Source organism: Mus caroli, unplaced genomic scaffold (assembly GCF_978045245.1).
Source record: "Mus caroli unplaced genomic scaffold, Mus_caroli_1 scaffold_16, whole genome shotgun sequence".
In the NCBI taxonomy this organism is placed as follows: Eukaryota; Metazoa; Chordata; class Mammalia; order Rodentia; family Muridae; genus Mus; species Mus caroli.
The window spans coordinates 2,884,478-2,908,288 of record NW_028227271.1 but is presented as its reverse complement, the minus strand read 5'-3'; the positions used below and the strand labels follow the sequence as shown (position 1 = coordinate 2,908,288).

The 23,811-nt window shown below is 52.3% G+C and overlaps 2 protein-coding genes and 1 long non-coding RNA gene across 5 annotated transcripts in view; 2 read left to right on the top strand and 1 right to left on the bottom strand.

Moving 5' to 3' along the window:
• Acvr1b (activin A receptor type 1B) overlaps positions 1 to 2,541 on the top strand; it is a 37,257-nt gene extending 34,716 nt beyond the window's left edge. The window contains exon 9 of the mRNA XM_021183435.3: positions 1,304 to 2,541. Within this exon, the coding sequence (XP_021039094.1) occupies positions 1,304 to 1,429 (126 nt within the window). The 3' untranslated portion in view covers positions 1,430 to 2,541. The remainder of the gene's footprint in view (positions 1 to 1,303) is intronic.
• Positions 2,542 to 12,295: 9,754 nt separating this feature from the next.
• On the bottom strand, positions 12,296 to 14,877 carry LOC147000701 (uncharacterized). Of its 2 annotated transcripts, none has more exons than XR_015045553.1 (3): positions 14,753 to 14,877; positions 13,920 to 14,509; positions 12,296 to 13,325 (listed from the first exon to the last, which is right to left on the bottom strand). It is a non-coding gene; the product is annotated as an uncharacterized LOC147000701 (long non-coding RNA). The 2 variants fall into 2 exon arrangements; XR_015045554.1 differs by having other exon boundaries at positions 12,296 to 12,998.
• Positions 14,303 to 23,418, top strand: Tamalin (trafficking regulator and scaffold protein tamalin). Of its 2 annotated transcripts, XM_085831534.1 has the most exons (9): positions 14,303 to 14,383; positions 15,476 to 15,560; positions 17,434 to 17,483; positions 19,326 to 19,380; positions 19,485 to 19,587; positions 21,227 to 21,320; positions 21,419 to 21,485; positions 21,679 to 21,745; positions 22,208 to 23,418. In XM_085831534.1, the coding sequence occupies exons 2-9, from the start codon at positions 15,501 to 15,503 to the stop codon at positions 22,699 to 22,701; spliced, it is 990 nt and encodes a 329-aa protein (XP_085687660.1). In that variant the 5' UTR covers positions 14,303 to 14,383; positions 15,476 to 15,500; the 3' UTR covers positions 22,702 to 23,418. The 2 variants fall into 2 exon arrangements, with proteins under 2 accessions (XP_085687660.1, XP_021039796.1); XM_021184137.3 differs by lacking the exons at positions 14,303 to 14,383; positions 15,476 to 15,560 and adding an exon at positions 15,070 to 15,419.
• The last annotated feature ends 393 nt before the right edge of the window (positions 23,419 to 23,811 follow it).

Here is a 23,811-nt window from a genome sequence, read left to right as displayed (position 1 = left end):
TTCAGGCTACAAGTGAAGGGAGGCGGGCCGCGAGCGTGCATGCGTGCGTGTCCTGTTCACAGCGGTCCTGGCCCCTGCTCTGTAGATGTCTGTGAGGATAGAGCACCCAGAGTCACAGCACCTCCTATCCAGGCATTTCAGGCACAAGGTACCCACTCTGTGCTGCTACACCGAGGCCTCCAACTGTGGTCACTTTTCTGGCTATTGTGTAGATTAACCCTTTGGAGGTGGCAGCCTAGAAGAAGGGGATCCTTGCCATTGGGAGGTAGTCAAGGCAGGACAGAAAAGAATAAGTAGAGCTGGGGAAACCTGTCAGTGGCCTTGGCCTTGGGCAAGCCTGGCATCTTATCTTCAGGGTGGCTTTAACAGACCTGTCAAACTAGAGAAGTAGCCTTGAAGCTACCAGCTAGGGAGATGCAGCCATGGCATTCAGACCAGGTGTCCCAGAAAGAGGCAGGCCTGAGTGAGACAGAGGCCTTTGTAGAAACTACAGATAGAGGGGTGGGGAAGGAAGAGTGTGTGGGGGAGGGGTATAGGGAGAAGAGTAGGGGGAAGAGTATGGAGGGGCTGGAGTTAAGAGGGAGAGCACATGGGGTGGGAGGTATTGGAAGGAGAAGAGTGTTACCATGGTCCTGACTGACTTACGGCTCTGGAGTCCTGCAGAGTAGAGTCTCCCCAGCAGGGGCACAGGCTTCCGTTCACAACACTGTTTTATTTCTGCAGCTTCATTGTAACAGACAGACATAACATTTGCTGCTGACTTTACGTCTAGGTTAGGCTGTGGGAACTACCACAGTCAAGCCACTCGACACATCTTTGTTGATATATGCACTTGCCTTACGACTGTGCTGAGAGCATCTCAGGTCAACTCTGGTCAGATGTCAGCCCTGCTGATTCTGAAAACCATTCAGTGTTAGGTCGTCCTCTTCCAGCATCCTTGCCTCCACCTCTACCTTTAAAGATCCTGGCCACTAGGGGGCGTTTCTGCACCTAGGAACCCGATTGAGGGCTCCTCAGTGCCTACCAGTTGCTTGTGGTTGCATAAGAGAGCAGTATTTTCCAAAATGCTTGGGCACCTTGGATTTAGCTGAGGGCGAGATGGAAAGAGCCAGCCTTCCCTGCTGTCCGTTCTCCCCTTGTACCTCTGCCCCTTAAGGAAGGGAAGGCCTAGGAAAAAAGCCTCAAAGCATCACGGGGTGGATCTGACCTGACGAATAGGCAGGCAGCAGAGGTGAGCCAGTGCCAGCGGCCAAGGCTTCTGTGGGTCTCTCACTGCGGGTCTCTCACTCTGGGTCTCTCACAGGCCTTGCGAGTGATGGGGAAGATGATGCGGGAGTGCTGGTACGCCAATGGTGCTGCCCGGCTGACAGCTCTGCGCATCAAGAAGACTCTGTCCCAGCTAAGCGTGCACGAAGATGTGAAGATTTAAGCTGCTCCTCTGCCTACACAAAGAACCTGGGCAGTGAGGATGACTGCAGCCACCGTGCAAGCGGCGTGGAGGCCTACCTCTTGTTTCTGCCCGGCCCTCTGGCCAGAGCCCTGGCCTGCAAGAGGGACAGAGCCTGGGAGACACGCACTCCCGTTGGGTTTGAGACAGACACTTTTTATATTTACCTCCTGATGGCATGGAGACTCTGAGCAAATCATGTAGACAACTCAATGCCACAACTCAAACTGCTTGCAGTGGGAAGTACAGAGAGCCCAGTGCATCTGGCGTGTTGCCAGGAGCTATGAAGGGTGCTGGGCTCGCCCAGGAGCAGCCCCCATACCTTGTGGTCCACTGGGCTGCAGGTTTTCCTCCAGGGACCAGTCAACTGGCACCAAGATATTGAGAGGAACCGGAAGTGTCCTCCCTCCTTCCCGTAGGCAGTCCTGAACCACGCCATCCCTTCTCATGGACATCCGGAGGGACTGCCCCTAGAGACACAACCTGCTGCCTGTCTGTCCAGCCAAGTGCGCATGTGCCGAGGTGTGTCCCACGTTGTGCCTGGTCTGTGCCACGCCCGTGTGTGTGTGTGTGTGTGTGTGTGTGTGTGTGTGTGTACACTTACCTGCTTGAGCTTTCTGTGCATGTGTAGGCCAGGCTGTGGTGGCCATACTGTCTCTTGAGTGCTGCTGCTTCTCAGTGAGCAGCATGTAGTTAACCTGGTGCCCTCCTGTGTCTCCTGTCCCCAGACCCCGTCAGTCAGGGAGGTCCTGTCTTCTCAGCAGGCTGCTTGCCCGCCCTGTGTCACAGGCCCTCCTCTTCCATTTCAGACCAGAACCAAAGCTGGCCCACTTGTCCATGGTAGGAGAGGCTTTTGGGTCAAAATGAGGGGGACTTGATGAGCAGAGAGAGAATGTAGGTGGAAGTCTTGGGTGCTGTGTTTCAGCATCAGCCATGGGAAATGAGCCAGCCCAAGGGCATCTTCCTTGACAGCTGTGAGGAAGGGCCGAGGAATCCGAAGCCAGAGCTTGGGACTCAGATTGGAATGTAACATCTGTTTATGTCCCACCCCAGATTCTGCAAACTGCAGTGTATATTTTTGGTGGTGGTGGCGGTGGTGGGTTTGGGGTGGGGAGGGATGGGTTGCAGGGCGTGGGGAGGGAGGCTGGGGTGGGAGGGAGGCGTCTGCATGGGCTTCTTGTACTGGATTCTCTGATCAGGGTAGAGAAGAAGAGGCTTGCATCCACTTCAGGGTCCCTACTGAGGAGAGCGAGCGGTCCGAGCTGAATATGGTGTTTAACCTAAGTGTAGTATTTAATGAATTCTAGAAGCCTGGCTGTGGGTGGTGATTTGGTCAGCATATCTTAGGTATATAATAACTTTGAAGCCATAACTTTTTAACTGGAGTGGTTTATTTTAATTCATTTTATTTTATTTTATTTTGGGGGGAGGGTCAGGATTTTAACTTTAATATTGTTAAGTTTTGTAAAAGGAGAACCATCTCTGTGACAATTACCTCTTAGTCTGTTTGTTTTTAAAGAAATCCCTAAAACAAACAAAACACAAAAATTCTCCAGACTCAAACGCACATAGTTCAGTCACTGGAAACGCTTGTCTTTGCACCTGAGCCTGATCCCGCTGAGCAGTGAGGGCTGGTTTTCCCCATGGGGGCTTGCTGTCTCCTACTCCCTGCACCCTCGACCCCATCCCGTGAGCACCTCAGCCCTCTGCACATTGCCAGGTTGGTTGGACCCTTTCCAGATACTTGCTCAGCAAATGTGGGCTGCGAGCCTGCTGAGCGCTGGCCCGGGAGGATCTCCTCAGGGTGGGGCAGGCTTGGGCGCCGCTCCACTCCTCTAGCATTGGAGGGAATGGAATCATGTGAATGGGCGAGCACCTGCTGTGGAGACCAGAAGTGCTCGTGGCTGGTCCTGAGAGCCTTGATGAGCTAGGATCACTGTTCTTAAAGACCACTGAGGAACTGGAAGGAGGACCTATATCCCCTTGGGAAGAGAAGCCCCTGGCAAGCAGTGGGTCCTGGAGACTGGGTTCATTGTGAGCCTTTCCTGCCAGGGGAGGCATGAGTCTATGCAGGGAAACTGTCTCCTCCAGTTTCTCCTGCCTTGGTCTCCCCATATTCTTAGCCTTTCTATTTATTTCCTGGTGTATAACTTCTTTCCTTGCTTTAAAGGGATCTTCCTTTAATTCCTTGGGCCAATTTACTGGCCATTGAACAGTGTCCCTTGAGTCCCAACTGTGTCTCTGGGGAACCTCCTTACCCACCCCTGCTGACCTCCCACCTCCCACCCTGCAGCTGAGTATCCGTGATTACAGGCGATTGAACTGTAGAGTCCTCTCTGCCTCTGTACCTGCCAGCAGCAGCCTCACAGTGACCCCCCCCATGCCACTGGACAACTCCCAGGAGACCTCTGCGCTCCGTGCAGCTCAGCTCAGCCGCCTCTCAGGAAGCCTGGAGCAGGTCTGGGGGACCCCACCACCACCACCCCATCGCTCTTTACATTAAGCTGAGAGTTGGGAGAAACTGAAGCTGTGGTTTGGCTCCCCGAGGCCACCCTGATCCACAGGGCTACCCGCACCTCTGGATTCTGGATTCACAGACCAAGTCTAAAGCCCGTTCCTAAGTTGCCGTCAAGGTCCCTGAACGGTACTCTCGGTACTTCTGTTTGTTTTTTGTACAATTTATTAGAAAGGACTGTAAAATAGCCACTTAGACACTTTACCTCTCCAGTATGCAAATGTAAATATATTGTAATATAGGAAATTTTTGTTTTAATATAAGAACGAGCCTGTCCAGTTTCTGCTGTACATTATTAAAGTTTTATTCACAGAACTGCTCTGATCCCGTCTGCCTTCCATATGTAATGACTGCCTGGGGCTTGGCCGGAGTGGGGCCTGGATCCCCTGTGTGCTGCACTTGAGCAGAACATGTTCTCTGCTGACCTGGACAATTAGGTCTTCTGGGACTGGCTTTGTGTGGTCTTTTAGCATTTTGGTCTGTTTTTTAAAAAAAGAATTTTGATTCTGGGTAGTCATGGGCCACTCACTGTCCACGACAACGGAAGAGACTCCAGTTTTGCTTCCCTCACCTCGACTGAAGTGTGATCCTTGAGCTGTGGGGTGCTTAGGAGACTGAGGCGAGTCTGCATGCTTTAGCTGGAATTTTCAGAGCATACATAGTTACTGACCTAGTTGGTGGCTGGGCCTGGGAGAGCGGAGCCTAAAACTGAGGTGGACTGAAGTCTCACACAATAGCCAACCTTATTGAGAACATCAGACAGTTTATACTCTGGGAGTTAAGAGACATCACTGGGGCAAAGTTCTCATCAATTCAAACCGCACATGGCAAACAGGTTTTCCATTGGAGGCGTGTGGACAGGGAACGGCAGCTAGTTGTGATGAATGACTAGTCTTGAGTAAACACCTGTGCGCCTCACCTGAGCAGAGCACAAAGCACATTCCAAGAACCATTCCGAGTTTTGAAGAAACTAAGGTCACTAGACTCTTATTTTCTTGGATATTTCTCACAAGCACTCAGAATTCTCCTCACATGGCTCCATTTTTTTTTCCCCCCCGAGACAGGGTTTCTCTGTGTAGCCCTGGCTGTCCTGGAACTCACTCTGTAGACCAGGCTGGCCTCAAACTCAGAAATCCTCCTGCCTCTGCCTCCCAAGTGCTGGGATTAAAGATGTGTGCCATCACTGCCCAGCCTATGGCTCCATTCTTGGACCATGTTCCAACAGGCTAGGTGCACATGTTGTAGCTCTGGGCTGGAGCTACAAAGCAACAAGTGCTACGATAGGAATCTCAGGTTTGGATACGTCCCTGCAGATGACTGTAGGTCACACGCACTGCACCGTGCGCTAACATCCAGGCCCACAACTTCCACTTATAGGCTGCTGTTGTAGAAAGGACTTGCAACTTCTGCAGGTTTTCCATCTCAAAGGCTGTAAAACTGTTTGAAGGGAGCAATCAATGGTAGCAAAGGCCTACTGAAAACATGTAGCCTCCAGATGACTCAGTTTAAGTGTTTGCACGGTGAGATAGGAGACAGAAACAGAATCATCTCCTAATGTCCACCTACAACCTGTGGCTCATGAAAACACATGATTCTAAAACCTCATTTTTCACTATAACATCACTGTAGAACCTGCCCACTGTTCCAACCTTTCACATTTTAGGAGATCTGGTTATTATCTAGGACTTTCTGTTGTTCTCCCATCCGAGACTGCCCAAGTGAAAGTCAAGTAACTGCTCTCTATAATTTTGCTGTAAGTTTGCCACATACCCCAATAGCCCAGTCAGCTATTAATTTACCCTGTTTCCTGGCTGTACTTCCCTTGCCAGAGATCACAGCAGAAGCCCAAGGCCCTTGCAGAAATATTATGGTGACTACCGTTGATCTGACCTGTTAATCCCTTCTTCCTTCAGAGGTTTGTGTGACCTCAGTCCTGACCTTGCAGATTATCCTATGGCTGACCAGCCTCTCGCTCATCCTGGGCCTGGGCATAGTTTGCAGAGTCCGCTTTGCCAACTTGAAAATCAGAAGAGCAGCCATTCTGGCATACTCTTGAAAGTTACTGTGTCACCAAATACATGGGCTCATTTGAAGGATGAATCACTTGGTGTTTTGCTTCACAGAAGTTTTTGACCCCTGAGCCATATGTGTTTGGATTTTCACAGTCCTAGGAATCTGCTTGCTAAACACAAAGCAGAATTAGGAGTAATATGGTTGAAGCCACTGACGGGACATGACTGGGACGTGGCAGAATGACTTTGAATTAAGCCAGTATTGCTATCGCTAGGGTTGTACAGAAAAAAAAAAAATGGAATAATTGGGCGTGTTTAGAGGGAGACAGAGAGAGATTTTAACACATTGAGTCTGTTGTGAAGGCCAGCAAGTCAAAAATGTGAAAAATGGCCAAAAAGTCAGCTCCCCAGGGAGAACCAATGCTGCAGTCTTGAATGTAAGGGCAGAATCCTCCCCTGGGAGCCCCAGTTTAAGGCTTTCAGCTGTAGAAAACCCACCCATATTTGCTGTAGTTTAGACAAGTGTCCCCTAAGGGTCCATGTTAAAAGCTTGGTCTCCAGTCCCCAGTGGCACCTGGAGGCAGGAATTTAGAAGGGTGCTCAGTGGGAGGACTTTAGGTCATTGGGAATGTGTCCTTGTATCAGTTGCTGTTTCTTAGTTACAAAAACTAGCTATAGGCCTTAGCGGTGCACACTTGAAAGGTAGAGGCAAGCAGGGCTACATAGAGAAACCTTGTCTCAACAAACAAAACACATTGAAGTTATAAAATGCTGACAGAAGCAGCCAAGAGGAAAGGTTCATGGTTTGAGAGTACAGCCTGTCCTGACGGCCAGGGCCTGAAGATGCAGCTGGTCACATTGCTCTTACTCCAGGATGGCAGCCAGGACGTATACTCAGCTCCGCCTGCTTCTCCTCTATGCAGTCTGAGACCTTAGCCCACAGGACAGTGCAGCCCACAGCAGGCAGGGAGGTATCCCACCTCAGTAGACTCTAATCCCTCAGACATGAGAGCCTAGCCTAGTCAGGATAATCCTTCATGGGCAAGCTCAGAGTCTTGTTTTCTGGGTGACTCTAGATGCTGTCAAATGTATAGTATTAGCCTGCACAGCCTCCATAACAGAATGTGGGAAAACATTCTTTTTTGTCTTGTTTTGTTTTTTGTTTATTGTTTGTTTTTTGTTGGTGGTGGTGGTGGCTTGGGGTGTTTGTTTGTTTGTTTGTTTGACAGGGTTTCTATGTGTAACCCTAGCTATCCTGGAACTTGCTCTGTAAACCAGGCTGGCCTCAAACTCAGAGATCCCAGCACCCACATGGCAGCTCACAACTATTTGTAACTCTTAAGAGCTGATGCCTTCACACAGACATACATGCAGGCAAAATACCAAAGCACATAAAATAAAAACAAATTATTACAAAAAATGACTATATCAAAACCCCACGGATGTGGGGCTTAAAGTACAGGCAGAACACAAAGGCATGTAAGCGATGGCTCCTGGCTTGAAGGAATGCTTAATCTACACAGGCTACATTGTACAAATGTAAGGCAGATCAGGGCACGCTCGGTTACAGAACAATACACCAGGCATCCCAGAACCGCCGGTGAGGTATAGGGAAGCAAAGACAGGACCCTCCAGGGGCTTCCCTCCTACAGAATAGATAGCTACTTAGGAGGGGAGATAGCATGATCAGAACAGACAGGACACTGGGGACCACAAAGGATAGAGGAAGTTGGGGGTCACATTTTGAAACAGAGGGGTTACAGTCAAAAGAGCGTTACCATTCAAGAGCAAGTGCATGAAAAGATAAGGGGATGTGGGATGTGTGGCCAGGACCTAAATATGCATATGTATGAAGTTGTCAAGATGAAATTAAAAAAAAGAAAAAACCCATCCGGAGTACTACCATGCCCAGGGTACAACCTATTATTCCAGTACTTCAGAGGCTGAGACAATTTGAGGCCAGCCTGTCTCTGAAAACAAGGGTGCCCTGCTGGCTGTCATATATCTTCAGTCCCAGAACTTAGTTCTGTGAGTTTGAGGCCAACCTTGTCTACATATACTACAGCTGGAAACTGTAACATCCTGTTTCAGGGGCTACACTGTCCTTTCTGGCCTCTGTGGGTGCCAGGCATGCAATTGCATACACGTAGGCAAAACACTCATTAAAGTGAAAGTAAGCCGGGCGTGGTGGCGCACGCCTTTAATCCCAGCACTCGGGAGGCAGAGGTAGGCAGATTTCTGAGTTCGAGGCCAGCCTGGTCTACAAAGTGAGTTCCAGGACAGCCAAGGCTACACAGAGAAACCCTGCCTCGAAAAACCAAAAAAAAAAAAAAAAAAAAAAGTGAAAGTAAGCCTTGACAACAACAACAATCCAAAGAGTTTTGGCCACATTAAGGAAGCCAGCAATATAAGGAGAGAAATCAACTGGAGCTTTTCCCAAGCTTAGAAGTCACAACTTCTGGGGTGGGGGCAGGGTACAGAAATGGCAGCTATGTAGTACTACTGTGTTACCTCTGCTGGGACAACTCCCTCTGACTGTGCTGCTATTCAGTAATTTTCCCTCTTCTGTTATTCTCCACACTTTTCTTAATAGCTAGTATACTGTACCCTAAGTTAAAGCCTTCTGCAGCTGAGACTATAGTTGAGTTGGCAGTGCTTAGCAGGCATGCATTTTGATTCCCAACTCTGTATAACACTGGGTGTGTGGTATTATATATGTCTCAGCAAAGAGGTGGGAGAGTCAGAAGTTCAAGGTTATCTTTGGCTATATACTGATTTCAAGGCCAGCCTGTGGTACATGAGACCGTTCCTCTAGAAACCAGAAATCATAGCTGGGAGGTGATGGTGCAGAGGCAGGCAGATCTATGAGTTTTAAGGCCAGCCTGGTCTACAGAGTGAGTTTTAGGACAGCCAGGGCTACACAAAGAGACCCTGTCTTAAAACAAAACAAAAATAAAAACAGGAGAGAGAGAGAGAGAGAGAGAGAGAGAGAGAGAGAGAGAGAGAGAGAGAGAGAGAGAGAGAGATATTGAGAACTAACTAAAACACCGAAACCATTCAACATAAACCTTACTTCTCTCTTCATATAGGGCAATGTCATTGAAAGGGGTTTTAGGTAATTTCTGTTGCCAATCCATCTGGACCAGGTAGCCACACCTTTAATCTCAGCATCTTTTTCTGGGCAGAGATGGGCAGATCTCTGAGTTCAAGACCAGCCTGGCTTACATAGTAAGTTTCAGGTGAGCCAAGGCTACACAGTGAGACCCCGTCTCAAACAAAACAAACAAACAAGAAAAGTCCAAGTTATGGTAAGAACACTATCCCTAAAACATGTGAGTCCCTGGGTTCAGGCCTTGTGATGGTTATCTATGCTTGGCCCAGGGAGTGGGACTATTAGGAGGTGTGGCCTTGTTGGAGTAGGTGTGTCACTAAGGGCATGGTCTTTAAGACCCTCACCCTAGCTGCCTGGAAGTCAGTCTTCCACTAGCAGCCTTCAGATGAAGATGTAGAACTCTCAGCTCCTCCTGCACCATGCCTGCCTGGATGCTGCCATGCTCCTACCTTGATAATGGACTGAACCTCTGAACCTGTAAGCCAGCCCCAACTAAAGTTGTCCTTTATAAGACTTGTCTTGGTCATGGTGTCTGTTCACAGCACTAAAACCCTAAGACAGTCTTCATGGTAAGGATGGGAAGATATTCTTAGCTTGGATTTTTGTTGGTTGGGATTTTTTTGTTTGTTTTTGTTTGGTTTGTTCTGTTTTTGAGATCGGGTCTCACTATGTAGCCAAGGCTAGCCTCTACAAACTCATAAAGACCCACCTATCTTGGCTTCCCAAGTGCTGAGATAAAAGGCTTGCACCACCACTCTTATGGATAATTTATAAACACAAACTTTTAGCTAACATTTATTTTTTTTAATATTTTTATTAGGTATTTTCCTCATTTACATTTCCAATGCTATCCCAAAAGTCCCCCATACCCTTCCCCCACCCACTCCCCTACCTACCCACTCCCACTTTTTGGCCCTGGCATTCCCCTGTACTGGGGCATATAAAGTTTGCAAGTAATGGGCCTCTCTTTCCAGTGATGGCCGACTAGGCCATCTTTTGATACATATGCAGCTAGAGTCAAGAGCTCCGGGGTACTGGTTAGTTCATAATGTTGTTCCACCTATAGGGTTGCAGGTCCCTTTAGCTCCCTGAGTACTTTCTCTAGCTCCTCCATTGGGAGCCCTGTGATCCATCCTTAGCTAACATTTCTAGGGATTGAAAAGCCCAAGATCAAGAGACCGGCAGCGTCAGTGTTTACAGAGAGCTTGGTCCTGGAAAATGGTGCTTTGCCCGTTCTGGCAGGAAGGGAAACAGGCTCCCGTGAGACTTTTATAAGAGCACTTGTCTTAGAGTTTCTATGGCTGTGATGAGACACCATGGTCAAAGCACGGTGGGGAGGAGAGGGTTAACTTGTCTTACACTTCCACAGCACTGGTCATTTTCAAAGGAAGTCAGGACAGGGACACACACAGGGCAGGAACCTGGAGTCATGAGCTGATGTAGAGATCATGGAGGGTGCTGCTTAATGGATTGCTCCTGGCTTGCTCAGCCTGCTTTCTTATAGAACCCAGAATCACCAGCAAAAGGATAGCACCACCCACAAAGGGCTGGACCCTCCCCATCATTCAATAATTAAGAAAGTGTCCTATAGCCAGATCCTATGGGGGCATTGTTTGCTTGCTTGCTTGATTGATTGATTTTTGAGACAGGGTTTCTCTGTGTAGCTCTGGTTGTCCTGGAACATGCTCTGTAGAGCTGGCCTTAAACTCAGAGATCCACCTGCCTCTGCCTCCTGAGTGCAGGGACTAAAGTCATGTACTGCCACCACCACCAGGCTTGGAGGTATTTTCTCAACAGACGCTCCCTTTTTTCAGATAAGTCCAGTCTGTGTCAAGTTGACACAAAACTGCCCAGCACAGTGCTTGTTCCATTCACAAGGACAGAGCCCTCCTGACTGAATGAATCACCCACCTCCTAAACCCTCCACCACTTAGTATCACAGTGAGGGCTGAGTCTGTGGGACACCGGCTTCCACACTACAGCGGATTGTAAGCAGGAGCGTGATGTGGCCCTGCTTATCTGTGGGGGGCACTTTCTGAGGTAGCAGACCAGAAGAACTGTGAGGAGAGACACAGCCAGTGGGGCAGGAGACAGGTTCAGGCACGATCAGACAGCCATGCAGAAAGGGGATGCTGACTTCAGTCTGAAGTCAGTGGCAGAGAGAGCCATGGCGGGGGGGGGGGGGGGCTGTTCTAGCATGAGCATTTTGGGGTTTGGATAGCCTGATACACAATGCTGCCCAACAGCAACAACAACAACCAAAAAGCCAGGGATTAGACGCTGAACAGGTGTTCATTTGCCAACAGGGAAGAGGTCCGTGGAGTTCCTGCCCTAAGAGCTTCCAGCTTCTGCATTTCTCCTGCAAAAGTGAGAGGTAAGGAAATATGTATTCCATGTCTCATGAGTGACGTGTTGCTGCTCTGAGGAAAACCAGACTGAGTGTCCCTTCTTTCTGTCACTCCAACCTGGCCATTCAAGAGGCAGATGGCCCTTGGCCTCTGGATGGGACTAGACCAGGAGACACCCATATCCAACACAAACTGTCCTATCTACCTGGCTCCTACCTACAGACCTCCTGGGAGTCAGATCTCTGAACTGTACTGGATCAGACCTGCTAGGACTCTCCCACAGCAGGGCCTCAGCACCAACACAACACTGTACCGCAGAACGCTGTTAGGCAATAGGAGTCATTAAGAAAACAAGCATTCCCTGCCCAGCCAGCTGCCCACCGGCTGTTCTATACCTCCTGCAAGCAGTGATGTCATGCAGCTGAGGCCCAGCCCATCATTCCTGGTGTACCAGAGAGCCAGCTGAGCCCCAGGCCCTCTCTTGCTGCTAACTCCCCTCCCCCTCCCCTCCCCTCCCCCCTCCCACACAGAAGCAGAGGCGGCATCCATAGAGCTATTTATTCATCCTTGCTAGTTCTGTGCCCTGAAGTAACTGACTCACTGGGACTCTACAGTTCGAAGCTCTAGTGCTCCAACTTCCCGAGGGTTCCCCAGAAGTTAAGCAGGTCTGTGGGGGTCACAGGAGTCACCTCCTACAGTTCCTCACAGGGAATTGTGGATTGGTGGGAGACTTGGCAAGGGGTTGTCCTTAAAGAAGTGAGAAGGGGCTTTGTCCGTTAGACAGCCTCTACTAATCCCATGCTACCCAGGTCCCCCCCTCCCCCCACCCTTAAACCCCATCTTAGGATGGAGCAGCTGGAGCCAAAGAACTGGGAAACATGAACTCCCTGGGAACAAGACACCTGCTTCGACATAAGTTGCAGACGAAGTATAGATTTCTCAGGAGCAGATCCACAGGGGATTTGCTAAGAGGCATGAGGAGGTAAGGTAAGGGACATTCTGGAGAGGCAGGAGGCCTGGGGAAGGCTAATTGGAGGAGGAGAACAGATGCTAGGCAAGGGGCGTGGCATAAGAGAGGAGGTGGGGCAGAGAAGGCTGAGCTCTGGAGCCGTGCTGTGGAGTACATTTAACCGGCAGCATCTCCCTCCTCACAGCTTCCTCAGTGTGAACTCAGTGACCAGCTCACTACAGATCCTCCTGGAGGAACAAATGCTGTATGGGATCCCAAAATATGGCAAGGTTTCCAGGTGGCGCCGAGCACCAGACGGCTTTGAGTCTGGAGATAGTTCCACCACAAGGCTCACGACCAGCAGAGGGCGCCACCATCCCACAGGGAGGCACCCAGGACTCCCCAATCCTCCCTGAAGAAACTGTGGAACCGCAGAGGAATCAGGCAGTCCCCTCCCCAGCTGCCAGCTGCTGAATTAGCAGTCTTTGTCAAGAGTCCTGGGTTCCTAAATCCATTCCGGGGCAGTCTTTCCCTCTCTGACTGCTGTCTCAGGCAGGAGGGCTTGGACCACACACATCTTTTCCAGAACATGAGGCCTCTTCCAGCTCTGAAATCCTAAGATTTGAGAAAATCATGCCAAGGACTTAGAGAAATTGCCTTTTCTGGGCTCACACTTGCTCTGGGTTTTCTAGCACCTTCTTGCTTAGGTGAGAACTTCAGCTCCCTGTGGTGGCTTCTCACCTGGAGGCAAGAGGCAATGGACTTGCACAAACTGGGGTTGTGGGGGAAGAGGTGTTTACCTCTAATCAGCACAAAGGACGTCTGTCAACAGGGCTGTTAGATACGCATTCACTAATCCTCCGGAGTAGGCAGGTGGCACCTTCATAGGTGGCACAGGATCTCGTTGGGGGGTTGGGGGGAGGGTCCTTTCGTGGATAAGAACTAGAATGAATGCAATACAAACTTTTCTGTCTTCTGCCTTCGTAACTCCCCACCCCCTCCCCCGCTACAGATGCCGTCTGTCAGGCAACAGACGGTCCAGGGGTCCATCTGTGTTAATGCTCTCAATAGAGTCCCATGTTTCCCCACCGACTCTCCCTTGGCCCCTCAACGGATGGCCACTTGGTGGTTAAAGCAGGGAGAGAAGCATTAAGGGAGACATCTTAGCTAACATAGTCCCTAAGCCACCCCTACCCCCAACCCCACAAGCATCCTGCCATCTGGACTTGTGCAATTTCTGAGGGTGGAGGATCACCCCTCCCACTTACACTTCTTGTGCGGTGAGGGCACAGGGGCCTGGGTGAGAGTAGGGGGCTGGAGGAGGGGAGTCAAGACACAAGGAGACAGCCAGACTGATGAACAGGTAGAAGAAAGGCTTTTCTGGCCTTTTTCTGAGATATGGCCTTCTGGCCTCCGCTCCCCCATGGTATGGGTCTTACACAGCACATGTACAGCATGCAACCGGCTCCCAGACCAAGCACCTCTGTCACACCAGTGCCTAGCCAGCCCCTGGCACAGAGTAGGGCTCAAACTCACGATGAAGAATTGAAGTCAGCATCACAGAGTAAGGCAGAAGTTCCAGAACGGGGCTGCCTTGTTTGGACTGTCAACTTGGTCACTGAGCAACCCTCCTAGCAAGGTGCTTTCTGTCTGGGTTTCAGTTTCCTCCTCTGGGAGGGATGATACTGGTACCTGTTTCATAAGGTTTGTTATGATGTATGTAAAGAGCACGCGTGGTGTCTCATGTCCGAATGTGGAGCCCCAGGCTCCGTCTGTGGTGGCTAGACACCCAACTGCTTCCCTCTTTTGCTTCTTATTTGGGCGCCACTGACGACAGACTTGGGCTGTGGGTCATCCCCGCCTCTCCCACAGCCTGGCAGCCATGGTAACAAAGAGCTTGAGGAATGGTATCTAAGACAGGACTAGAGAAAGGCTCAGCGCCGGTCATGCCCCAACTCCGAGGACCTACTCACCTACTCTGGGCATATTCCAAACCCCAGGTGAGGAACGGGAGCCTTAACTCCAGCATCCAGAGTGGAGAGGTGATTTCACGCCTGGGGGTGGCCCCAGTAGGGCTCCGATTTAAACCTGCTTGCAGGTTCCCACAGCTTCCCTTTCTCCTAGCCCTGAGAAAGGAGGGTGTTTTAGTTAGCTCTTCTACCATGCAGGTGGGAAGATGGACCCCTTAGCCCCTCACTCTCCCGGGGGCTTCCACTGGGTGAATTCAGAGGTGTACCTGTCTCCCAGTTCCTTCTTCAGAAACTACAATCCTCCCCTGCGCAGCCCCGGCCTCCCCCTCTCCAGTCTAGGGCTTCCTGCAGTCTGACCCACTGCTACCCCGACCTCAAAGCTTCCCCCAGTTTATTTACCACGACTCCTTACTGTGCCCCCATCTCCACGAACCACTAAGGCCATCATTCATTCCCTAACTTCATCCAATGTACGTTCACAGACTGCTTCCAGGTAGCATATAAACCCCTGCTCGCCCCAGATGTCCTGTCCCTCCCGCTGCCGTGGGCAGCCAGGTTTCCCCCACTGAGCGCCCAAGTCCCCCAGAGTTTCCCAGAGCCTGGCTGGTGGCTGCGCACTGTGGGCGGGGCTCGCCATAGCGGTCCCCCCTGGAGGCGGTGCCTGCGTGTCGGGGGGCGAGGCCACTGGAGGCCGCTCCCCACGCCTCTCGGGAGTCTATAAAGCAAGGCTACACGCGGCCCGCTGGGCTGGCGTCCCAAAGCCGTCGCCAACACCATCAAGCAGAGAGAGCGCGGCCTCCGAGGGGCCCCGGACGCCGGAGCCATGACCCTCCGCCGACTCAGGAAGCTGCAGCAGAAGGAGGAGGCGACTGCCGCGCCGGACCCCGCTGGCCGGGCTCCCGACTCCGAAGCCGCTCGTGCCGCCCCGCTACCCTCCGGCCCTCCGGCTGCGGCCGCTCCGCCCGGAGCCCCCGGGGAGGAGCTGTACGCAGCACTGGAGGACTATCACCCTGCCGAGCTGTACCGCGCGCTCGCCGTGTCCGGGGGTACCCTGCCCCGCCGAAAGGTGCGTTACTTAACCTGCATCCCCAGATTCGGTACCCTGCCTTCTTCCTTCCGCAGGATACACTCACCCGCAGCAGCGCGGATGACTGCCACATTCCCCAGCCCTGCGACCCTGGGCCACCCGCCTTGCTCCGCCCAGAAGGTGCAAACCTGCCCACTCGGGTCTCAGAAGGCTGTAGCCCCAGCCATTACAACGCCCCCAGTTCGGGTGGCTCTCCGCTCCATTCCCCACGCGCGGATGCCCCATCTCCTCCCACTCTCTTGCCTTAACTCCGCCCCAGCACCCCCTTTCTCCAGCTTGCTCCATCTGGCTTTCTGCCTCCTCCTGCTCCGCCTGCGGGCGTCCAGAAGTCTAAAAACTCTCAGGACCCTGCCGCCCAAGCACCTTCTCAAGTTGGAGCAGTGATAGGGAAGGAACCTCACCACTTGCCTCGAATAAGTTGATGGTCCTGGAGCCCTGGGCGGGAGAGAGATTAATGGCCCCTTAGAAGTAGTGCTGCGAATTCCCAAAAACTCCCCCTCCGCAGGGACCCCCGGCTTCTTGGGCTCAGGGCCTCGCGCTTTGTCCCGCATCTTAGATGCGGGGGATGCGAAAGCGTAGTTCTTCTAACTTCAGCCAGGACCGGACGCGGTGGGAGAGTCACAGGGCAGGAAGGATGCGGGCCGCACCCGCCCTCTGCCCTAAGTCTCCCTCTAAGTGAAACTCGTCCTCTGGCCCGAGAGAACCTGAGTCTTCAGACGCTGAGAGCCAAGACCCAGGTTAAGGAGAAAGAATGGGTAGCCCTTCCCTACGCGGCCCCCTCCTTCTCTCATGGTCCCTGGCTCCCCCTACACACAATGAACAGCTTGTTGAGAACTTGCATTTTATGAAAATCGGGTTGAAAAACAAAGGGGTCTCTCTGTACTGCCCAGTCCTTCCTTCTTGGCCTATTTGGATACTGTTCCCACCCAGAGGTTAATCCGCTTCTGGAGGAAGAGGGTCCCCTTCTCTTCCTTGCTTTAGGGTAGCTTATGGGGGTAGAGAGTGTTAACAAAAGCACAGACCAGGAAGGCCTCAGGCAGTTTGGCACTTGGGGAAAGGGTTGGTCCCAGATGAGACTTCCTCCAAGAACTAAAATCTTAGGAGGGACAGAGGTTGTTTTTAGGTTATCTGGGGTCCTGAAGAGTTCAGGACCTTCTAAAAAAAAAAAAAACAAAAAAGCTCCCAGTTTCTCAAGCATAGTGAGACAAGTTTGATTCTGAGATTTACTTATTTTTAATTTATTCAATAATTATTTTGTTCTAGAAAAAAAATTCATGGCAATATCAAGAGACTCAGGTTTGGATGGCATACAGCCAGCTTCATCTGGAATCTACTGTCCTACCTACCCCCCAGGCAACCTGTTCTTAGGAGATTTGGCACCTATGCCACATTCAGGCTGTCATTGCCAGGCCCCTGACTCTCAGTTCTCCTAAAAATACTGGGTCTGCCTGAACCATTAAATGGACAAACCCAGCTGGTGGGAATCTGTAGAGTAAGAACCCTAAGTCTATGGCTTCCTTCTTCAACTCAGGGAAGCTCCTGCCTCAGCTTTTGAGGCCCAGAAGGTCTGGACCCATCAGACATGATGTCAGTGGTGAGATTATTCTAGAGTCACAGTCTTCTCCAAGCTGGTTAGCAAAGGCGAAATTTACCAGTCTAGAACCCAGAATAGATGTGACCCTGAGGTCCCAGGGACCGTGTGAACTCTGGGAGCGATAACAGCAGCTACATTTGGCAAATAGTTAAATTAGCGCTAAAGCAGAGTTGTAGCTAGGAAGGAAAAGACAGGCAGCAGGAAGTGGGGTGCTGTGTCAGAGCTGGGCTCAGGTGAGAGTCCTTCCAGAAAGGGTTCCTCAGCATCTGCCCCAGGATAGCCCCTTCTCAGCATCTGCCCCAGGATAGCCCCTTCTCAGCAACTGCCCCAGGATAGCCCCTTCTCAGCATCTGCCCCAGGGTAGCCTCTTCATTGTCTTCTGACTGTTTTCCCACCCAGGGCTCAGGATTCCGTTGGAAGAATTTCACTCAGAGTCCTGAACAGCAACGGTGAGTCACCCCCACCCAAAGCCCCTGCTGTGGTCCAGAAAAGTGAGGTGGTGGGGGTGGAGGTGGAGCATCTCAGCCCAGCCCCCTAGGAGGCATCTCCCATCCTTGAGCATGACTTCCCCGCTGGGATTGAGGGGCAGGTGGGGGTGTGGGCTGTGTGAAGGGGCGGCATAACAAGGGGGGCACTTCTGAGTCATTAGGTGCTCCTTAACCACCCCCAATCAATGCCAGTTGTGTCTTCCTGGAAGAGTCGGATTAGTGAGAGGTGGGGGTGGGGAGGAGGAGATGCCATGGGGGTCCCCTAACTCGTGCTCCTTGGCTTACTCCCTGAGCCCACCCAGCCCTGCAGGCCCAGACCATGGGCATTCTGTGACCAGCTGTTTGAGTCTGATGGGTTTTATGTATCAGGCTTTTAGTCTTACGTTGGTGCCATGCCACAGCTGCAGTTTGGGAAGGCTCTGAGATCTGGACAGTGGACAGGCGCTCATCCTAGGACCTGGGGCTCAGGTTCCCTTTTTGCCTATGTCTCATGCCCAAGACCCTGGCTTCCCCTGACATGGTCCTGCAAACTGTGACCTCCTGGCCAGGTTGGTCTGTTTGGCCCTTTAACTAAGAACCTGAGGATGTATGCTCACACATACATTTGTTGTTGTTGTTGTTTTGCGTTTTGAGACAGGGTCTCTCTACAGAGCCCTGGTTGTCCTGGAACTCAAGAGATCCCCCATGCCTCTGCTTCCCAGGTTCTGGGCTTAAAAAAAGGCATGTACCACCAGTGCCCAGCTTATTTCAATATCTTAAAGGGTTATAAAAACAAAGAATAATATATGACAGAGGCCATACAGGGCCCACAAAACCTAAAATATTCGCTATCTGGCTCTTGCCAGGAAAAGTTCGCAGACCCTTCCAGGAACCCAGAAAGCACTGGGACAGACAGAGAACTTCCACTGCTCCTGCCCCAGAACATACGGGGCTCCCAAGGAAGAGAAGTATCTTGCACAGCCTTAGGTGGCAGGGGCTGTGACTCAGGATAGAAGCTAGAGGACTGGTCTCCAGGGCCTTTCTGAGGCTGCCAGACTCAAAGAGGCTTTCGGAGCCTCTTTATTCTGCCTCTGGCTGGTGGAGAGGAAGGGGAAGGGGTGGGCAGAGGAAACTCTGGGCTCCCCCATCAGCCTAGGATCTGGAGCAGTTCCAGACCATTGTGTCCAGCAGGCTGCCTTCAGTTCGGGAAGGGGTGGCCCCAGGCTCCCCTCCCCCAGCCCTCACATCTGGTGGGCTGGCCGCACCACAGCTGGGAGGAGCGGCTGTGGTGTGGTCTGCGCCCAGCCTCGTGACTGCCCCCGGGGCTGGAGCTCTGTTTTCTCCAAAGCATCAGAGCCAGGATGCTCCAGCCTGGGGGGGCCAAATTGGGGCCTTCGGTTAGTGAGTATATGGTCAGACTCACTAGAAGTCTGGGGGTGCTGATAGGCTCACTCCTTTCCTGAGTTCCCACCCTGCCCTACACCCCACAGCCGCCCCACCTAAGAGGCTGGCTTTATTCTGCACAGCTCCTTGAGGCCAGCTGGGTTTGGGAAGGGCATTCCAAAAATCTGTGTAGAATGAGCTGTCACAGGAGACTCTGGGTCCTTCTGGGATGTTTGAGATCAGACTTCCACTGAGCTGTGGGACTGTCAAGCTCCTGGTTTTGTTGCTGTATTTTGAGACAGGGCCTAACTATGTAGCTCGCGGCATCTTCCTGCCTCAAGTCTCTCAAGGGCTGGGGTTACAGATGTGGGCCCACCATAGCCAGCTCTCCCATGCTTTTCTTAATTTTAGTGATCTTGACCCTCTGTCTGTCTTCTGCAGGAAGGTTCTAACTTTGGAGAAAGGGGACAACCAGACCTTTGGCTTCGAGATCCAGGTGTGGAAAACTGGGCAAAGAAGGGGGAGGATGGGAGGACAGTTTGGAGGATGGGGCAGGTCTGCTTGCTTCTGCGGAGTGAACGTTCAGTCTCTTGTTTTCAGACATATGGCCTTCACCACCGAGAGGAGCAGCGCGTAGAGATGGTGACCTTCGTCTGCCGAGTTCATGAATCCAGCCCTGCCCAGCTGGCTGGGCTCACGCCAGGTAGGCCTTGAGCCCAGAGTGCACAGGGCTCTGGGGGAAGTGCATAACTTTACTCCTAAGCAGAGGCGTTTTCATTTTCCTCCTTCACCCTCCAACTTGGAGAAGGCCCGAAGAATTAACAGAATCCTGAGTGTGGATTCGGACACACTGGCCATTGACTGTGGGGTCCTGTGTGGTTCTTTTGCAAAACGGGGCAGGCAACAGTGTGGCGCGGTGGCGGTACCCTGAGCCCAAAGTGGAAACCCTGGAAAAGCAGTGCTGCTTGTGAGCAGCTGTTCTGCCTCCTGGCAGCTGTGCAGTCCAGCTGGGCAGAATCTGGTAGAGAAGCATTTTACCAGGTCTGCCTCAGAGCGGTCCATGAGGGCCTGTCCTTCTCCCGATGGGGCACCTGTGCTGTGTCCTTCATCGAATGCTGGAGACCCCGAGATTAAGGTCCTAGTCAGCCAGCCTGAGGCTCCCATGAATCCACATCTATTCTGTCAGCACAGTTGTCCCTTGGCCCTTACCTTCTTGCCCACTTATCAGCAGCACTTTGCTAGGTAGTTCCTGACTGCCCTTGATGTAGCCACAGCAAGGATCCACACCCCTTACAGATGTCAAACAAGCACCCCCAGATGTGAGCATGAAATCTCTCGTGCCTGGAGCGTGGGCCAGCTCCCAGTTGGGCACTGTTCACCCTATATGCCTTACCTGTATCGAATGATTCTCATGACAGGTGTGAGTTAAAGAGAAACAGCTAACTCCGGGAGGGGCCTGGGAACCTGGGAGGGCTCTGTGATGGGGGAGAGAGATTCCTGGGGGTATGCATATGTCAAAACTCACTTCTTCTCAGATCCCTGGAAGCTAGCATAGGTTGCTATATCCAGACAAGCTGGTGGTCTCTGTTCAGGGAGAAATGACTGTGGGTTTGTGTATTGGTTGTTGTTTTTTATTTTGTTTTGTTTTTCAAGACAGGGTTTCTCTATGTAACAGCCCTGACTGTCCTGGAACTTGCTTTGTAGTCCAGATTGGCTTCAAACTCATGGAGATTTGCCTGCCTCTGTCCCCCAAGTGCTGGGAGTACATTAAAGGCCATGTACCAAGATGGGCGTGGTCGCCCATGCCTTTAATCCCAGCACTCGGGAGGCAGAGGCAGGTGGATTTCTGAGTTCGAGGCCAGCCTGGTCTACAAAGTGAGTTCTAGGACAGCCAGGGCTATACAGAGAAACCCTGTCTCGAAAAACCAAAAACAAAAACAAAAACAAAAACAAAGACAAAAAACAAAGACCATGTACCACCATGCCGAACTAGGTTTTAGGTTTTGTTTGTTACTTAGTTTTGTTTGTTTGCTGAGACAGTGTTTCTCTGTATGGCCTTGGCTGTCCTGGAATTTGCTCTGTAGATCAAGGCTGGCCTCAAACTTAGAGAGATCTGCCTGCCTCTGCCTTCCAAGTGCTGGGATTAACGGCATGCGTTGCCACCCCTCCCCCACAACTGGTTTTGTATATTTTGAGTAGGGAAAAAGAGATGCCCAGGTCTTCCACCACTGTGGAAGTGAGTTCTGGGGTGGTTTCTCCGGGTCACCATCCTGCTCTTTCTGACTGGAACCTTTCCTCCATGCCCTGGGAAACAGATTACTGACTTCTGCTCTTCCTGGCAGGGGACACCATCGCCAGCGTCAACGGTCTCAACGTGGAAGGCATCCGGCACCGGGAGATTGTCGATATCATCAAGGCGTCTGGCAACGTTCTCAGGTATCCGTGTCTAGGTGCAGTGCCTAAGGGCTCCTGAGTTTGTGGTGCTTCCTCAGCCTCCAGGCTCACTCAGCCTTCGTCCCCCTCTATCCCCCCAGGCTGGAAACTCTGTATGGGACGTCCATTCGGAAGGCAGAACTGGAGGCGCGCCTGCAGTACCTTAAGGTGGGGACCAAGAAAGTATGGGCTTTGTCTTCCTCTTTCCGGTCCCTGCTCCTCCGGCCCTTTTAAGGCTTCGGGCATCTTTCTTAAACTCTGTTAGCCCCGAGGCTTCTGTGCCTTTCTCCCTTTCCCATGCGTCCCCATATCCTGCTGGGAACCTGGTACTCCTGACAGTTGGTTTACATGTGTCTTACAGCAAACCCTGTACGAGAAGTGGGGAGAATACAGGTCACTTATGGTACAGGAGCAGCGGCTAGTACATGGTGAGTAGGTCGGGGCGTCCCCACGGATACCCCCAGCAGCACAACCCTCTTAGAACTCGCAGGGATGGCCTGGAGCTACTGCTTTGGACCTCATATTGCCCTAAGCCTATAACACAGTTTTGTTCTCACAGTCGCCCTCTGGAGGTTAGGGTTGAGTACTGCTGTTTGGTGCCCGCCTTTAATCCCAGAAGCAGAAGCAGAGGCAGGCTGATCTCTGATGCCAGCCTTGTCTACAGTATTAAGTCCTAGGACAGTTCAGGCTCTCTTCTGTGGACTGCTTTCCTGACTTAAGTGGCGTTCTTGAGTTTAACTCCAGCTTTACAGACAGAAAGACTGGGGCCCAGGGCACTCATAGGTAGCAACAAGGAAAGAACAGGATCTTCTGCCCATGCCTTCTGCACCTTAGCCTAGGGCGCTCTGGCTCCAGGATTCAGGAAGCTCCCCGGTCTTCTGTCCCCACAGGCCTGGTGGTGAAGGACCCAAGCATCTATGACACACTGGAGTCCGTGCGCTCCTGCCTCTACGGCGCAGGCCTGCTTCCAGGGTCGCTGCCCTTTGGGCCTCTGCTCGCTGCGCCTGGGAGTGCCCGCGGGGGCGCGCGGCGGGCCAAAGGGGACACAGACGACGCCGTGTACCACACGTGCTTCTTTGGGGGCGCCGAGCCGCAGGCGCTGCCACCCCCGCCGCCCCCCGCGCGCGCGCTAGGCCCGAGCTCCGCGGAGACCCCCGCGTCCGTGCTGTGTCCCGCACCTCGCTCCACGCTCAGCCGCAGCGCCAGTGTGCGGTGCGCGGGCCCGGGCGGGGGCGCGCCGGGCGCGCTCTGGACTGAGGCCCGCGAGCAGGCCCTGTGTGGGGCCGGCCTACGCAAGACCAAGTACCGCAGCTTCCGCAGGCGGCTGCTCAAGTTCATCCCCGGACTCAACCGCTCCCTGGAGGAAGAGGAGAGCCAGCTGTAGGGGCGCGGGTGGGCAGGTGGGAAGTATTTATTTATTTATTCATCGTAACAGCCTGTGCAAAAAGTAGGGGCGGTAGTGTCGGTCCAAGGACCCCGGGAGCCCAAAGCTGCAGGAGAGGGTCCTTGCTAGCGCTGGTCTTTCTGGTCGGTTCACTGGCATGTCTGCTGAATAAAAAAAAAAAGGGGGGGGGAGCCTAGTTGCTTTCTGCCCTCCCCTAAACCACAGCAGGAGCTCTGCAGGGGGAGAATAGACACTGGGAGTTGGGAGAAGTCTGGGGGACCAAAGAGGGCTGTGCCAGCTTAAAGTCTGGGTCAGTCGTGCCTTGTGGGGGTCCTGTCCCAAGAAATCCTCTCCTCAGATATACTGGCTCCCCAGCCCTTCCTTAGCCTTGGGGAGAGGAGATCCACGATGGATCATTCCCCACCCTACAGAGACAGACAGATACACACACACACATCAATGGACCAGTGGGCCCCAAGGGGGCAAGGTGCTGGTCCCCTCCCTCCAACCTTGACCCCTAAGGGCTTAACCCCTGTCCAGGGGCCTATAACTAAGTGGGGTCCTACCAGGCCGGGGTCCTGGGTTCTGTGCTCCTTGGGGAACAAGAATGAGTTCATTCAGGTGGGGTGGGGCAGCCTGGACTGTTCCACTGTTTTCTGCATATGTTGCTTCTGAACCACAAACTGTATAAAATTGATGGTTTTTTTTTTTTTTGCATCTGTGTCAGTGTGGTAACTGCCTGTGGGGGAGGACTGTGCTCAGGCAAGCTCTGACTCCGCCATGCAGCCCCCTCCAAACACACACGGGCTGCACTTCACATCTTTCTTTTAGCCTGAAGCCAGGGAAACTGTCTAAGGGATTTTAATGAACATGTACTGGCCTGAACTGAGGCCCCACACCCTCTTTAGATCCCGGGCCTCTCGTTCAGGTGCATTTTTGAAGCTTCCCTCCCCAGATACCCACAACAGATACACGGTCGCTGTCTAACGTTCCTTCCTGGCCCATCTGAAGTCTGCCTTGAGTAGTAGCTAGACCACAGACTTAGCCACTGTTCACCCAACCTGTGACAGACAGGTCAGTCTCCTGGCCCTCCTCCCACTCTTCACACCC